This window comes from Falco naumanni, chromosome 3 (assembly GCF_017639655.2).
Source record: "Falco naumanni isolate bFalNau1 chromosome 3, bFalNau1.pat, whole genome shotgun sequence".
Taxonomy (NCBI): Eukaryota; Metazoa; Chordata; class Aves; order Falconiformes; family Falconidae; genus Falco; species Falco naumanni.
The window spans coordinates 50,083,411-50,102,090 of NC_054056.1; the positions used below are offsets into that span (position 1 = coordinate 50,083,411).

Below are 18,680 nucleotides of genomic sequence, written 5' to 3' on the forward strand. Positions count from 1 at the left end.
GGTTATATAGGGATCTTTCTTGATCTTGGGAAGGACAGCCTAGGCAGAACAGCTGCAACAACAGAGAACTCGCACCTGGCTGCGTGGATTCATATTTCACCTTGACATTTATCACAGCGGAATGTAAAACTCAAAGGAAAAGGACAGCCATGTGAATTCCCAATACATATAAGCAATGATGCCTTGTAAATATGAAAAAGACCTCCGTGCAGCAATAAACTACCCAGAAAGGTTCAAAAGACTGATAAACAGACTTCCCCGTTCTTAAAAGCCCTTAAAAGGCTACCAGCTTTGAAGATGTAGGGACAATGAAAAAATATTTCAGAGAAGTAAAAAGAAAAAGTATATTGTATTCTAACATGACAAAAAAACCTAAAAGTATTTACATAAGACTTACAGGGTCTCTAAAAGATTACTTACAATAAGAAAATATTTTACAGAAAATTTAAGCAAAGTTTTCAGCCAGTTTTAGGGTAATCATAACAAAGCAGTAATACATTCTGGTATTAGTTTGGTTTTGTAGGCTGCTTAATTATATGTGATGAGTAACGATTGGTTGCACAAGAATGACATACCAGGACGACCAACCTATGTGATTCCCAAAGGCAGAAAGACTACTTGTTTCAGATTACTGTATGAAATCATCGCTATTTCCTCTCTCCCTGTCTTTCTTTCTAACTCAATTTTTCAAAATTACGTGGGTACAAACATGGCTTTTGTCTTGACACCACTGTCAGGTTGGCTGGCAGCTTCCTGTGCAGAGCTTTGCCATGAGAGCAGGAGGCAAGTTCCATTGCCAAGGATGATCTTGTGCACAAGAAGAATATTAAAGTCGTAAGCAGCTTCATACAAAGATTTCCAGCCAATTAGTCGGGAAGGATGTGTCTCTCCCAAGCACAAAGAACCACTGTGGCCTTTCTAATTTTAATGGCATTGCTATGTGAACAAGCTTCACACCCTTAATTTCATCCCTCTGAGTCACGCAGCAAAGCAAGGATTCACAATTTGTTCCAGCTGGATGCAGTGTGAAAGCTCAAATAAATGTATTTTATGTGAATGAACAATAAGGATGCAAGATACAAGATCCACACTCTCATCTGCACTCCCGGAAAGAGGAGCTATGCTAGAACAAGCCTAGGCTTGTGTGAGAGCACCAGCTTCGGCTTCTTCTTGCCATTGGCATTGTGGGGAACCACACAAACAATCCTTTCAACATCTGCTCCAGCCAGCGCCTCTACCTTCTCTCTGCATCTGTCTGCACAGGGCAAGTGTGGAGACAGTATCTGTGCCAACCAGGGCCTTAGACTAAATTGTTAAGGAGGTATTTTGCCTTCTTCCAAGACGCCCTCAGAGAGGACTTCATAGCAGGTGGTGAGATTACCCTGCTCCTTTGAACCTTTTTGCGTTCCACATAAAACCAAGACAAACGAACATGTAATTACTGTCCACAGCTATACTGTTAAATTAAACATGCTCAGGATCTTTCTCTGACATTGAGGTTAACTAGTGTAAAAGAGCTCACATTAAGCTCTCCCAGCCTCTGAAACAGTATGGCTGCATGCAAACAGCCTCAGGGAAATGACCCTTGGACCAAGCTAGTTCCTGAAAGGTGCCCAGAGATTGCTGAGAAAATGCTGCTTAGCCAAGACTAAATTCAAACTAGGGATCATTCTAACAATTTAACAGCGCAGATGATCACTTTAATGTCTAGAAAAATTCCCTAGTACTGTTTAATTTATTAGTATTGACATAGCCATACGTTTCACGTTGATTCATTGCAAACTTAATTTTGCAAGGCACTGGGTATATCTGGCCCTGATTCAAGAAGGCATTTTTATTTAAAATGCCTTCTCCAACACAAAGAAATCATACTATTTGATGTTATCCCTGCTCTTGAACAGAATGCGCAGGCCAACCCCAGATCACTCTGAAGTGCAGCTATTGCTCAGTAAATTCAGGAAATATTACTAGGACAACCCATAATAAAAAAAGCAGCTGAAACTTTATAGTTCATCACAGGCAAGGAAGATCTGGGGCTTTCCTAGCATCTCTCGTTTCAAGAATTTTAGTTTTCCAAGGTCACTGTTCTCACAGTCCACTAAGCAGTCACTACTGCTGGGCCAGGTCAGCAGGTTTCTTGCACTTAAGACACTGTCACTCTGCTCAGGAGCATCTGTGGATCTTCTGGGTGACCATTTTTGCCTTTTGCTTCAGTCTGGTCCTGGGCATGGCATCTGAATGACAACTCTTCATGAAAATGTAATCTCTAGCTGCTCCTGTCCCAGATCCCTGCAGGTTTTGCACAAAAACACTCCACTGGTTTTGTACCAATTCTCTCAGAGACTCCATATCATAATAAACTTGGACACATCGTTATTTAGGGAAACATTATGAGAGGCAAATACATACATAGGTTTTGCAGACATTCTAAAAATAATGTTTTCAATTCACCAATCTAAGTAAAATTATACACATATACATATGTGCATAATTATGTACATCTCTTGGCAAAGGCAGGGACTGGTAGAATAAGGAATCACCCACCATAGGAGAAGGTCAGGTTCAAGAACATCTGAGAAACTAAGGTGCACAAGTCCACAGGACCTGATGAGATGCATCCATGGGTCCTCAGGGAACTGGCAGATGAAGTGGCTAAGCCACTATCCATCATATTTGAGAAGTCACGGCAGTCCAAAGTACCCACTGACTGGAAAAGGGAAAATGTAACCTCCATTTTAAAAAAGGGAAATAAGGTAAACACAGGGAACTAGAGATCAATCAATCTCACCTCTGTGTGCACCAAGATCATGGAGCAGATCCTTCTGGAAACTATGCTAAGGCACATTGAAAATAAGGAGGTGATTGGTGACAGCCAACGTGGCTTCACTAAGTACAAATCATGCCTGGAAAATGTGGTGGCCTTCTACAGTGGGGTTACAGCATTGGTGGATGAGGGAAGAGCAGCTGATGTCATCTACCTGGACTTGTGCAAAACATTTGACACTCTCCCCCACAAAATCCTTTTCTCTAAACTGAAGAGACATGGATTTGACAGATGGACCACTCAGTGGATAAGGAACTGCCTGGATGATCACACTCAAAGACTTGTGGTCAAGGGCTCGATGTCCAGGTAGAGACCAGTGACTAGTGGCGTTTCTCAGGGGTCCATACTGGGACTCATGCTGTTCAGCATCTTTGTCAGAAACATGGACACTGGGATTAAGGGCACCCTCACAAGTCTGCCGACAACACCAAGTTGAATGATGCAGTTGACACGCTGGAGGGAAGGGATGCCATCCAGAGGGACATTGACAGGCTTGAGAGGTGGTCCTGTGTGAACCTCACAAAGTTCAACAAGGCGAAGCACAAGGTCCTGCATGCAGGTCCAGGCAATCCCAAGCACAAATACAGTTTGGGCAGAGAATGGATGGAGAGCAGTCCTGAAAAGAAGGACTTGGGGGTGTTGGCAGAAAAGAAGCTCAGCATGGCCTGGCAATGTGCACTTGCATCCCAGAAAGCCAACCAAATCCTGGGCTGCATCAAAAGAAGCATGGCCAGCAGGTTGAGGCAGGTGATTGATTCTCCCCCTCTACTGTGCTCTCATGAGACTCCACCTGGAACACTGCATTCAGCTCTGGGGGCCCCAGCATGAGGAGGACATCAATCTGTTGGAGTGAGTCCAGAGGAGGCCACGAGGATGATCAGAAGGCTGGAGCACCTCTCATGTGAAAACAGGCTGAGACAGTTGAGGCTGTTCAGCCTGGAGAAGAGGAGGCTCTGGGCAGACCTTATCGATCTTATAGCAGCCTACCAGTACCTACAGGAGGCCTGCAAGAAAGCTGGAGAGGGACTTTTTACAAGGACATGTAGTGATAAGACAAGGGGGAATGGCTTTAAGCTGAAAGAGGGTGGATTTAGATTAGATACTAGGAAGAAATTCTTTACTGTGAGGGTGGTGAGACACTGGAACAGGTTGCATGGAGAAGTTGCAGATGCCTTGTTCCTGGGAGTGTTCAAGGCCAGGTGGGACAGAGCTTTGAGCAACCTGGTCTAGTGGAAGGTGTCCCCGCCTTTGGAACTAGATGATCTTTTCAGTCCCTTCTAACCCAACCTATTCCATGATTCTATGATATGTACAGATATATATGTATGTATACATGCAAACATATCCATGCAGAATAACATATAATAAAATCTTTGCCTCAATTTCTTTGCTATCGCTAACCATTCTTTGGGACTAAAACAGCCTTTGAAAGGCACAGAGATCACACCTGTTACCTGGTTTTCACAGTGTCTACTAGCTACCGAAAGTTTCTCCATTTTTTCCATTCAGTTACATGTCCTGACCTCAATCTGTTTTGTTAAGTAATCTAATCCTCCCCTTCACGCCCAAGAGTATATGCTTTGCTTCCACAATCATTGTAGGCCTTGAATTCAGACTTGATTGTTCATTCTTCTGCCCAGTGGGCATCACCTTGACAAGAACACGCTTATTTAAATCAACAACCATCAAATTTTGACATTTCTTGACTGTTACCTCTTCCTGAGGTGCAAGATTTCCTCTTATTTCCTGCTGTGGGTTTTAGTTCAGCATGGAGACAAGTGAAAGCAGAAAAGGCAATAAAGTCTCAGTGTAAAACTGAGTTTGACAGGGAGAATCCCCAATATCAAATAGAATTTATAAACTGTAGACAAACTTCACTTGATCATCATAACAGCCTAAGAAGAACTTAATTAAAATCACTGGAGACATCTCCAAGGGAAACTATACCCCTATACACAGTATTTTAATCAGAGGCTAGCACAATCACAGCAAAAGCCAGGGCTTCTTCATTCTGCTGTTGAAGTTTTTTGAACTAATGGATAAAGAGCAGATGGTGTTTCAGAATTATCAGGTTAATCAAGCAGGCTCGTCTACTAGGTAGCAAGCCAGAGAGGAACAGCTCACAGTCATGCTGAAGGTTTGTAGGAAAGTAGCACACATGGTGACCACTGTATGATAAGCAACCTCACAGCATTGTATGCAGAGGCAAGATTAAGTTACACTTTCTGTATTTGATTCTAACTAATGACCCTTCGGCTACAGGCCACACATCTAAAGAATTTAGGTATCCATTTCTAGGAATGAGTTAATATTTGCACACTATATTTACTAAAATATAAGTCACTTAATTAGTTTTCACAAGTTGTCACATTTAAGATAAATAAGGCACTGAGTCTCAGTTAAGATGCAATTTAAAAATACATTGGATGGATTTTGCAGGTGTTGAAGGGGATTTATCTCCTAGAACAGAAGTTGGGATAAAGCAGCTTGATTAATTCATTCAGTAAACCTGCTTTTAGCACTGGATGATTTAGCCTGTGCTAATACTTTATGCAGTTTAATTGTACATTTATTTTCAATTATTTTCTTAGCATCACTCCAGTGCTTCCTGCAATATCTCCTGCATACTTTAAACATTTCCTCCCTCTGTCAACTTCAGTTTTAAAGTATTTGTGTCTGTTGCTATACCTGACAACAGGCACTGCTTTGTCAAGAAATGCACATTGTGTTTTTTATCAGCTACAGTGTGACAATAATGTAAATATTTGAACACAACGTTAAATTTATACATAATCTTAAGTCATATATATTCAAATAAAAACTGCAAGAGCACTTTTGCAGTTTTCATTTGCCTCTGCATATAAAGCCACTATTTCCCCTAGGTCTTGCTCTCTTTTATAGCTCTCAATAGCCATGTTTCAAATTCTGTTTTCATTACTGAACATCCCATTATATGAAAAGGGAATTGCTACTTAAATATCACAGAAATATAGTCTTATCTATCAGTTACATGAATAAAAAAATCATGCTTTTAATGAATTCAATCAGACCTGTCTAGATATTCTAAAAGAATATACCAAAAGTTTTGAATGTACCATTCATACAGTGACTTATACAATAGGAGACTGAACATAAGTACAGTGGAAGCATAACCAATTGAAGGTATTTCTTCAGAAAAGAGCCATAAAATTCCCAGTAGAAGCAATGATTATAAATCACTATATAAATATTCTAAGACCTTTTTTTTTTAAATATGCTCATAAATGAAACATTTCCAAGACAATAAAGCTATCTGTAGGAATGCAGACAACAGTAGCTGATCTCCTTCTACTGTAGTTCAGTGTTACAACTCATATATATACTCACATGTAACAGACTGACACTCCAAAATTTTCTTAGAGAGCTGAATACCAGCTAAATTAATTAAAGAATACTTCTGTGCCAAGAACAGTCTCTCCTCTCCCAGATTCTACCAAGACCACAATGACTATGTTCCTTCCCAGGCCTGGCACCAAGTCCAAATCCAAGTCTCGGTATCTCCCACTTGCAGATAGCCAGGCTCTATAAAGACCCTGTGTACCAAGGCTTCCACTGAAAACTGACAACATTCACACAAGTAACAACTATACCACAGGGCAGCTGTGCAAGGGGAAAAAAGTGCCAGGACATATTTAAACTCTGTGTGCTTGACTTCACAACTGAAGAAATAAGAATCTCTTGTAACTCGCGATATTTTTAGCCAAAATAATGCAACATTTTTTCCACTCAATTATAGACATCCCTCAGAAAAATAAAATTAGTAATACGAAATACCTTAAGAGGAAGAACTTCTTTATTAATACCATAGAAGTAAGCCATTGCTTGTGTCCATGAGCAAAGACCTGCTACGTTTCCACATACTTTTTTAGCAGTCTCAAGATTATAATCCTCCATATCCAAATAAGGCTCTAAAAACTCCACAGTTTCTCCTGTAATTGAGTCCTAGTCAATGGAAAGGAAAAAATATTTTTTAATGGATTTTAGAATAAAGCCTGCTTCAAAGAAATATTCTTCATTTTAAAAACATGGGGTTTAACTTCTTGCAGAAGAAATGGACAACACTGTTGCCTTTCACTCTTATAAAGGACAGATTAGTCATTTTTTGTGAAAATAGCTTCTACTTCCATTGCAACAGATTGACTTGAGTTTACTTTTAATATCTCTATTTGACCCATAAGATTTACAGACAGTACTTGTACCTGTAGCTCCACAACAATTTAAGCTGATCTAAGTTATTGCTGCTATAGCACTGTACCTTCTTTCCTCTAACCCTCAACCAGATGTTCTTGCCCCATCTTTAATACCATCGCCAATGCTCAGTTTGGAAGCTAATATGTCAGAAATCTAAGTCAGCAAATTAATAATTCATTTTCTCCTAGATTAGTTCCCTGAACAAGCTCACTGTGGCATCAGACAGACACCAGCGCCAACACAACTAAGGGAGTCAAACATGCTTTTTTAGGAAGCAAAAGGGTGAAACTGCAAGGCACTGACTTCACTTCACTGAAGCTAACCCTTTTCCTTAACCATAAAAGTGATCTTTTTCAGCTGTTCACTTCATTATTCTAATCTCAGATTTTTCCTCCCTTCACAATCTGTTGAGAATATGAAAAGCCATATCTTTGATGATGGTGGTTAATCCATTATTATGTAAGTGTCAGAAGAAAATTGAATTCATCTCCTTAAGCAATGTAGGAAATAGAAGAGCATATAGAGAGTAACAATGGTTGCTTAACAATAGAGGCATTAAGAATCTTCCCCTTTTTTGGCAATGTATTCATGCCTTTCTTTTAATGCACCTAAAAATCATCCTCCATTCATACTGTCAGGCAACATACCCTTTTCCTGGTTTTCTGCATAGCCTAAAGGACTGTCTTGTACTTGTCTGATCCCTAACTACTATAATAACAAAGACATTCATTATATTATTCCTAAGATCAGACATGGTGATGTTCTCACTATGAGCACTTGCTAAAATGTAAAATGGTGCTAGACAAACATTTTGACTTTTTCATTCTCCTACTCAAAATTATGAGCTAGCAAGCTGGCAAAGGTGAAGCAAGGAAGACCAATCAGCAGTGGCCTAAATCTCTGTTCAAAAGCTTGAAAAATGTCATCCTTTTCTTTTTGTAAGTAATGAATTTTAAATCCGAGGAACTATTTTATCCCCTAATCTTCCTTGCCTAAAAAAATCAGGAAAGAACAAAAATCTCCCAAACAAGTAAGCAGCGTAGTCCACTCAGAACTCCAGACATGAGGGCAAGGTAGGTGATTCACCCACTCTGCTCTTCTGAGACCCCATCTGGAGTATTGCATCCAGCTCTGGGGGCCCCACCACAGAGTGGGTCCAGAGGAGGGCCACAAAATTAGCAGAGGGCTGGACAGCTCTGTTGTGAAGAAAGGCTGAGAGAGTTGGCGTTGCTTAGCCTAGAGAAGAGAAGGTTCAGGGAGACTTCATTCTGGCCTTTCAACATCTAAAGAGGGCTTGAAAGAAAGACACAGAGACTTTTCATCAAGGCCTGTAGAGAAGGACAAGGGGCAACAGTTTTAAACTGAAAAAGGGTGTCTTTAGATTAGATATAAGGAAGAAATTTTTTACAGTGAGGGTGGTGACACCCTGCAACAGGTTGTCCAGAGCAGCTGTGGATGTTCCATCCCTGGAAGTGCTTGGAGTCAGGTTAGACAGAACTATGAGCAAGCTGGTCTAGTGGAAGGTGCCTCTGCCCATGGCAGGAGGGTTAACTAGATGATCTTGAAAGGTCCCTTCCAACCCAAACCATTCTGTAGTTCTGTAGTTGATATACACTCAACCTTAGAAACAAGAAATGAGGCAGGAGGACAGCATGTGAAAGTACCTCATGAGGGGTGGAAGTAGTCTAGTGTTCTTCACCACATTCATCATTATCACTTCCTGCAAGAACTCAGTCTTACAGAGGTTGTTTTGACTCTTCTGAATAAAGTTAAATGTGTTGCAAACTACCAGCAGGAACACTGAAACAGAGCAAGGTCTTAAAAAAAAAGATTAGTCAGGATGAGTTTGGTACAATGCTCTGAGTGATGCTCTGTTTGTGTTGAGAAAGGAACGCACTCTGAAAAATTAGAAAAGGTTCCACTGAATGTACTCTGAATAATTAGAAAAGATAAGGTGGGCACCTGAAGGAGATAAGGAGACCATCAAGTCAGGAAATCATTGAACAAAGAAAACTGAAAGGTCTACTCCACCTAGATCCCACTTATTGTGAATGGTATGATTAGGTGTCAAAATCAAATGAGTATGTATGTAAAAGTTGTTGTGTAACCTCTCACGAAAACTGTATAAAATACCTGACTTTTCACTGAAAACTCTGGAACTAGTTTGTCTGGTGCGAATCGGCTAGCTCCCCAACACTGCACTAAATAAATACCTTTGCTGCTTAAAGACAAAATTTGTCTCTGAGCAGTTACTCTGTGCCGTTTTGGCATCAATTTGGCAAGGCAGGCAGGAGAACTCTCCGCCGGTGCTGGACTCCAGAGGCCTGGGGACCCTCAGGGACCCCAAATGCATCTTCTGTCGGCGAGGCTCCCCTACCCCTTGGCTTCTCACACAGGTGGACAAGGACTTCTGCACAACATAAAAGGTATTTATATTTATTCTTTGTTTTGAATATTTTATTGTCTTAAGATTTGGGAAGCTGAAAACTTCCTTTAGGTTGTTTTAAAATTTGGGGAATCCTAGAATGTAACAACTGAAATAGTGTTTTGTGTCTTGTTTGTTTTATGTGTTGTCTTGTTACATGTTCAAAAGTAATTCTGGTAATTTGGTAATTCTAGGTGAATAGCTAAAAACTTAACATGCTGCTTAGGACCAAAAACCAAATAATTTGGTTTTTGGCAATTGTTCATTGAAATGCGTACTTTTGTGTGATAATGCGAACTGTCAGTGTTACTGGAGCTGTACGTAAGCACACAGTACCGTGTAACACACTGTCTGTGTGACCAAGGGATGCCCGCAGTGCGGTGCGTGTGAGAGACGCAGTGTCACTGTGAAACGAGTGGGGAGCCCCGATCTGATCTGCGTGTCCATGTTCCGCACAAGAGGCCGGCCAGAGATAGACGAAGCGATTGAAAAATCAATTTATGAAGTGCTGGAATGCATAATTAGAAATTAGAGCGGGAGACTGTGGACAAAACATTAAAACTAACATCATTTGGGAAAAGCAGAAACTAGCCTCTGCACTTAGTGTCATAGGTGCTGTCTGTATACTCGAGCAAAGGGTGGCAAGTGGCTAAGATATAATATCTCCTCGCAAAAAAAAAAATAAGATCAAGAAATAAGGCTAAATAGAGGTCTTGAACTGTGGTGTGTGTTCTGAGATTAAGTATGGTGCCTCCAGTAATAACTAACACATTGTAGACAAATACCAGACTTATTAGGAAGATGGGGGGTGGACCAAGCTAAGAAATAAATACCAAAACACCCCTGGGATGTATTTTGAAGCATTGGAAAGAATTTGGTGGAATTCCCAGTGGAAATTTGAACAAAAAGACATTTTAAAAATATTGTCAGAATTGGTGGCCTCTGTATACATTAGGTGATGGTGAAAGATGGCCACCTGAAGGAAGTCTTAATTACAACACAAGTTTACAGCTTATGCTGTTTCTTCATAGAGAACAAAAGTGGGATGAAGTAATGTGTGCAGATATGTTTGTGTGGCAGAAGGAGTGCAGGATTAACACCACCCGATCCTTTGATTATGGCTCTGGAAAAGGATAGGGAAAAACTGAGACCTAAAGTACAGAGATGCTCTTGTTGAAATTTTTGTGTAAAAAAAAAAAAAAAAAAAGCTCAGGTTGTGGTTCCTTCTGTAGAGCAACCAGAATGAAGCACGTTATAAGATAAAAACTTGCACTAATGTAAGACCTGAAGTGGGGGGTGGAGAGTCAAAGACCCTGTGAAAGTGTTAGAGTATTGAGGTGAGTTTGTACAAACCCCCGTGCCCACCCGAAGGTGCGGCTGAGTCACGCTGGACGCATGGCAGGGTGTTTGCTGTTTGCCTGCAAAGGCGTGATATGATACGTAAGAACACAGACTTAAAGCAACAAGGAGCAGATTTGCATTCAGGGTAAGAGATAAAGCAGAAGTGCTGTTGCAGAGGCAGGCTTGTGTAACCTGCAGAGCAGGAAGAGCATCTCCTGCCCTGAATCCTTCTGATGGTGAGGAGGAGGGGGTTGCTGTTGCTGACAATGGAGCAGAAGGCAACACCTCACCTGAGCTCTTGAACTGGCAAAGGGAAGATGAATAAATATATGGACTGATTCCAAGTATGCCTTTGCTATTGTCTATGCCCATGGAGCAATCTGGAAAGAATGAGGACTACTGACTGCCCAAGGAAAAGCTATAAAACATGCAAAGGAAAACCTACAATTGTTAGAAGCCATCCAACTCCCGACACAAGTGGCTATAATGCATTGTAAAGGGACACCTGAAAGGTAACACCCTTCCAGAAATAGGTAACAGGAAAGCTGATGCAGAAGCTAAATTAGCTGCTGCAAGAAGCAGAGAATTATCAACAGCAGCTCTAGTACAAGAAAAACTAGACATAAATTTCCAGCCAGAATATCAAGAAACAGTCTATAAGTGGATACATGAAAATGAAGGTAAGCTATTGGACACTGGTTGGGGTCAACTGAAAATGGGACAATTAGTATTGCCAAAAAAACTAGTAAGGCAATTTGTAAAAGCAGAACACGATAAGACTCATTGGGGCTTAGACCCACTTTATCAGCATTTAAGAGTCAGAGTGGCAGGACCAAACCTATTTACCACAAGTAAACAGGTCACATCTCGATGCGAACTCTGTCTAAAAAATAACCCAAATACTGGAACCAAAATACATCAAGGGGCAATAAACAAGGGACAATTCGCAGGTGAAATCTGTCAAATTGATTTCTCTGAACTCCGAAGAAAAGGGGGCTACCGTTATCTCTTGGTTTTAACTGATACATTTTCTGGATGGCCTGAAGCACTCCCTTGCCAAACCAATAAAGCTAATGAAGTAATCTAAACACTATTATAAGAAATAGTACCAAGATTTGGGGTTCCAGCAGTAATCTCTTCAGACAGGGGCTCACACTTTTGTGCACAAGTCGTACAAGCAATAAGTAAAACATTAAAAATCAATTGGCAACTGCATACACCCCACAGACCCCAAGCAAGTGGGCAAGTAGAAAAAATGAACCATCTTATTAAACTTTAAATTGCCAAAATATGCCAAGAAACAAATTTATATTGGTACCAAGCTTTACCTATTGCTCTAATCAGACTGAGGGTCAAACCATGACCAAAAGAGAAGCTGAGCCCATTTGAAATCTTGTATGGCAGACCCTATGTGATACAAATTATAAAATAGTGAAGCTCTAGATCAAATAGGTAAGCAGTATGTGTATGATTTATGTTGTAACTGTAGGGAAACAATTAAATAAAAATGCTACAGTAGCATTAGAACACCAGCCTAAGCAACCTGACTATAAACTACATCCATTTAGTTCTTGTGATTGGGTGTATGTTACGAATAACCCTCTGCAAGAAAAGTGAGACGGACCCTTCCAGGTGTTACTGACTACATTCACAGCAGTACGGATAAAGGAGCAACCCACTTGGATTCACTACTCCCGAGTCAAGAGAACTCCTGAGAAAACTCTGAGAAACCATGGACTTCCGAATGAGGAGGAGCACCTGCTCTCAAGCCTTCTCAATGCTGACTCTTGCACTTTTGATCAGTGTAACTTCATCTCAAGCTCCCATTTTAGAATGGCCATGGTCTGATGTGCAATTTATCGAATCACTTCCATGGGTTGGCACACTACTCTTGATGAACCTAGAGTCTAACCCAGGTCTAGCCATTTAAGATTTATCTAACAACAAATCATATACACAACAAGACTGGAATAAGACTCAGAATCTCAGAATTCATTAAAGGTGTTAATATAATAGGACAAGAGACAAAACAAGTCAAGCTAATAGCACCTACGAAAAAACAGTCACTTACATTTAGTCATATGGAAGATATAGACAATAATGTTGGGGGGGGGGGGGGGGGGGAAGAAAAAAAAAAAAGGAAGGACCAGTTTCTTGCCTGTGGGGTAGTGTTAAAAAGGATAAAAGAAACAAAGCCCAATGGGAGCTTAAACTGTTGTTTGATCAGCCAGTTTCAATTATGTACTTATGGGCTAGCAAAGACAGAGGTGCTTCTGAAATGTTTATCATTAAGCCTGAAGAAAGTCCTACTACTAAGCCACCTATTAAAGATCACCAGGCTTGGTGGCAACTTCACGTAAAACCCACAACATGAACAAATTGAAGCATAAGCGCTCACAATTAGTGCAGCAAAAGAACAATCCTTCCTGTTTTGACACCAAAAAGTCATTGTCAGACCCGTGGACCATAATGTCTGGGCAAGTTATGATCAGACCAAAGGCAAATGTCAGTGTATTAGCATTGAGGCATGTATCCCCAGAGAACAACTGGGATACATCTGTGAAAATGCAGTAATAGAGAATGAAGATCTATGTCTAGATATTAAAAAGGGTATGTGTACTTCTGAAATGTTTCCACATATTGAAGCCCGATCACAAGTGTTTTACGTAGGAAATGGATGTGCATGTGTTAGAACTTCTTGTGTTAACATTACTATTGATAATTGTCGTGAAAAAGTGTATGGTACCAATTTTTGTGTATGTAATTTTACTAGAATTGTTGGCTGTGACTTTGATTATGTTGTTCCTGTAACTACTAGACAGTTAATTGAAGCTGATTATACCCTGTATCATGATGTACCTAAATTACAGATAGGCATGAACATTAGTCTCTTTAAAGCAACACTCAGGCACCCCGACATAGAAAAACTGGTCCAAGAAGTAACCAGAATGGCCCAACGCATGCTTTGACAGGTAAAACATGACTCTGAAAATACAAAATCTATCTTAGCCAATGCAGAACAAGTAGGAGAACATTATTGGTGGGACATCTTCGCAGGACATTCCCCTAAAGCAACACAAGTATTCCACTATTTAATACATCCCATACTAACCATGTTGGGAGGAATGATCCTTTCATCGCTCTTGAACGTCTGTCTGTGGTATAAACTAAATGCCACAGTTAAAAGAATGCAAATAATATGGACAATGATACATGTCTACCAAAGCCTTTTGTCTTTGAAACTTGAGGACAAAAGAATTCATAAGTCTTAAGAAAAGGGGGGAATGAAACAGAACAGGGTCTTAAAATAAAAAAGATTAGTCAGGATGAGTTTGGTACAATGCTCTGAGTGATGCTCTGTTTGTGTTGAGAAAGGAACGCACTCTGAAAAATTAGAAAAGGTTCCACTGAATGTACTCTGAATAATTAGAAAAGATAAGGTGGGCACCTGAAGGAGATAAGGAGACCATCAAGTCAGGAAATCATTGAACAAAGAAAACTGAAAGGTCTACTCCACCTAGATCCCACTTATTGTGAATGGTATGATTAGGTGTCAAAATCAAATGAGTATGTATGTAAAAGATGTTGTGTAACCTCTCACGAAAACTGTATAAAATACCTGACTTTTCACTGAAAACTTTGGAGCTAGTTTGTCCGGTGCGAATCAGCTAGCTCCCCAACACTGCACGAAATAAATGCTTAACTCTCTCTGAACAGTTACTCTGTGCCGTTTTGGCATCAACACATGCACTATTAATGAAGTGCCAAAACTGGAAGCCTCGTTAGAGAGAAGCTTGAGTAAGGAGTCCATAATTAGTCCGCATTATCTTTAAACTCATTTCCTCTTTCTGCATAGTGAAGACAGCATTTGGAAAAGTGACCAGATTGACAGCCCCAGGAAGAGACTGTCGACAGAGGCAGTGGAAGTTTCCACATGGTGCCTTGTCAATGTGGCTCACTGGGAGAAATGGCTCCCAGGGACAGTGAGAGTCATGGTTTCAAGCCTCATCTGCACAACAGAAAAATTCCAGTACCTTAGAAAAGGCATCAGCAAAATACACAGCTCAAGCAGATTAAAAAAAACAGTGTACAAAGGAAAGAGTATGTTCTGCAACGTTGCAGAAAACCCAGGTTTTGGCAAAACCTGCTTGGTTTCCTGGATTTTAAAGGTAGGCTGTGATTCTGCTGTTCCATATTCCAGCTTAGGTCTTTTTCTGGTCCAGCTACCTGTGACATCTTTTCCCTGCAGAGAAATTTCCCTTGTCTCACAGTTCAGTGAATCTAACAGGAGAAATTTCTGACCTGACAGAAATTGTTGTAACAATTGCTATTCTATATTGAATATTTATTGTTACAATAAAAACAATAAATTGCTTTTATTTTTCTTACAGTTGATACTAAGGTTCTCAGTTCATTCTGCATTTCACTACTTTTCTAGTGAAAAAACACTGAAAGTTCCCAAATATCTCCTTATTTTTCATGTCAGGATGTTAATTTTCTTCTGTATTTCCACCTAGCTCCCCACTGAACAATTCTGGAGACAGAGTTCTAGAGCACTTTATATGCAAACAGGCCTAGTAGCACTGGAGAAAGTGAGCTATTTGCATAATCAACAGTGAGCCCTTTTAAGGCAAATTCCTACTGAGAAGCAGGAACTGCCTGAATAAGGACAACACCATGCTTCTCAAGATTTTACCTAGCGCTTAGGATACTTGTGTCTGCCATCAAAACTGTGTGGCTCAGGAGATAGATTACCGAAATAAATAACCATGAAAATGGAGAGGACTACAGTCAAAAGTAGCTACAACTATAGGTACACAAAAGCCTCATCTGTTTCAAACTGTCTTTGAAAGTAGAGTACACATTCATGTGATCTCTAAGGACAGTCATAAGAGCTTATGCACCACCATTAACTTTTTACCTTCTGGAAAGTAAGCAACATGCTAAGAAATCCTGAATTATTCATTAGCTTCAGAGCCTCTGTCCATGATGGTTTCACACATGGGCGTTCTTGATCAGGTGTTACTGAGTCTATTTTCCTTTGGAATAAAAGTAGCACACAATCCATAATTCGCATTATCAAGTGAGGAGGTTTACCCAGTTTGCGAACAGTTGCAATGTCAGAAGGTTTTATTGTCTGAAAAATTAAAAAAGAAAAGAATCCATCTATTTAAGCAATCACCTGATGGTAGCAAAAGATGTTTTTTGGGAGGACTGTATGCAATTGCAGTTTTGCAGGTCGTTCAGAAGCAGTACTGCAGAAAGTCTTAAAGAGTACCACTCAGTGATTGCTTTACTACCTGACAGTAGAGGAGGTACTGCCCATCTTACATCTCCACTGCCTCAGTTTTCAGGACTTTTTCTACAAGGATTAACAGGTCAGTGCTAGTCCTTTTATTATTTTTTTTCCAAGTCAGAAGCATAAGCCATATTAATACAAATAACAATCGTTAACCACATGCTGATTCTGACCTGCAAAGCTGCCTCAGCTTCTTCCAGTGCAGGTCTCGCAGCTTCAAGCTTCTCTTCTGCAGCTGCTTTATCAATGGCAATGTCATCCACAATAGCCTGAGCCTTGTCTTTTACCTTCTGCACCTGCATTTTCACCTTTTCGGCAGCCTGGGCTTTCATAGTTACTTCCAATAAAACTTCATCAGCTTTTTTTGAAGCTACAGCCAAATCTTTCTCCTTTGTCACCAACTCTTTGGAGAGCTGATTTACTGAAACCTCAGCTTCCATCAGTTTTGCAAGACCTGTGTTGAATAAATTCCATTTTAGCAACAGGAAGATTATTAAGAGAGAAACCTCAGTGGAGCAATCTGGAAACTTAAAATTAGTGAACCCATTGGTTGAACACCAAAATTAAGCAGGGATAATATTAGTTTGCTATTTCATTTTTCTTTTCTTTTTTTTTAAATGAGTAAAATTCTTCAGAATCTGTCACTTGATCACTTGCTTATATTCTATATATGAGAGGGCCACTAAACATTAAATGCATATATTGAAAAGCATTAAGCATTAGTATTGTGAATGGCAGTGCTAAGAATTATGTGTGAAATTTCAGAAATCCATAAGACCATAAGAAGTACTAGACTGTACTCACCGTACAAAACAAAAAGGAGAAACCTGGCCTCCTGAGCAATACAAGTGAAGGCACAAGGAGACTAGGCTGACCTTCTAAATTCAACATTACGTGAAGGTCCAGATCAGAAGGGGGTAAAAGAAACTAAAGATTCTTGAGCAATGCAATGCTCCAACATTTTTATCAAACAGTGAGAAAATCACCTAGAAAAGCTCTAAGTATAAAAACTTTGATATATAAATACATACATCTAAATGTAAATGCATCACGGAAATCTTTTTAACCCTCAAAATAAAGCACATATGTTCCTTCCAGGCACCCAGCCACCTTCTACCTATGGACATACATGTACATAGATCAGTTCTACAATTGGTAACAGTGGAAGAAGAAACATTGTCAAGTTCGCATTTACTTCCAGACATCATTCAGTTTCAGAAACTGTTTAAATGTTTAGTGTGTATGACCTTGTGCAGTGCAATATTTCGGAAATTTTACATTTGGCATATAACTGTTTCTTTAAAAGATTCTTCAGAGGGACTGAATCTGAACATTTACTTACCTTCCCTCAGAATTTCTTTTAGCATGTTTAAACATGAAAACTAGGATCTCAGTTGTTCCTTGGCATGCATATATGTCAAAGCAGTAGTTTCAGGTATTTTAACTGCTAACTCATACTACTTTCAAAACTCATCTGCAATCTGCAACATTCATAAAGTTAATTAAATAAAACCTCTGCATATTTTGTGATCATACACAACACAGCTGAAAACATGAGTCTGCTTCCAGTGACTCACAATTTAAATCCATACTTTTGCCTTCTTTTGCTCAGATTCTTCTCACCTTTTTAAAAACAAATAAACAAACAAAAATCAAACAGATTTTACAGTACCTGTTCTCATGCGTTCAGACAAACTTCCAAGATTGGTAAACTTCTCTTTGTAAATAGTTTTGTAGCCTCCAATGAAAGACAGGTAAGATTTTGGAGTCACAAATGTTCGTCGCCTATATCGTTCGAAGTATTCAACACATTTTTCAGCTACAATATCTTGAAATGTTCCCATGGTGTTAACAACACTCTGTTTCACTTCATCTGTGCACTCAATATGGTAGGAAACTAAAAAATGCTGTGCAACTGCTACAAGCGCATCTTTAGGCCAGCACTGGAACCAGTCCATGGTACAGCCTGAAATCAGACCTGGAAATTTGAGCGCACGAGTTCTGAATTTTTCCCCAACGGGAGAAAAACAAAGAACCACATGAAGGTTGTTACGAACTCGAGCAAGAAAGTAATTATAAAGATTTTCAGCAGTGGGAGTACGTCTTGGGTACTCCTTCTTCATTGCCAGTATCAGGTCTTGTGTGATTTCACCTATTTCATCTCGTGCAAAAAGATTTGAGACTTCACCTGAAGCCAAGACATTGTTCATGTACTCAAGAAAAGATTCATCTCTTATTTCATTGTCTGTGAATATAAAGACAACGCTCTTTCCTTTTTGCCCAGCAGTGCGGTACAAGATTTTCAGATCATCCAAAAGGTTGTTGGTGGCATATGTTCTGAGATAGAAAAGGATTAGAGAGGGAACAAAAATTACAGACCATTTTAAGAGATATCTATCATCTGGCTCAGTTTCCTTAAGGCAAGAAAAAATCTACACAAGAAATTAATTCCATATCTCCTGGTTTCAATTTTTAGGGTTTTTTTCTTAAACATTTTCCTAAATAGAATGATCAGTAGCATAAATAATGGGAAAGGGAGTGAAATCACAGAATAATGTACT

At 39.8% G+C, this 18,680-nt stretch overlaps 1 protein-coding gene across 1 annotated transcript in view; it reads right to left on the reverse strand.

Annotated features, from left to right (window-relative positions):
- The window catches only part of LOC121084427 (dynein heavy chain 5, axonemal-like), a 184,156-nt gene that overhangs the window by 59,659 nt on the left and 105,817 nt on the right, over positions 1-18,680 (reverse strand). The window contains exons 57-60 of the mRNA XM_040585836.1: positions 17,792-18,456; positions 16,293-16,573; positions 15,742-15,957; positions 6,638-6,805 (exon numbers count right to left, since the gene is read on the reverse strand). Of these exons, the coding sequence (XP_040441770.1) occupies positions 6,638-6,805; positions 15,742-15,957; positions 16,293-16,573; positions 17,792-18,456 (1,330 nt within the window). The remainder of the gene's footprint in view (positions 1-6,637; positions 6,806-15,741; positions 15,958-16,292; positions 16,574-17,791; positions 18,457-18,680) is intronic.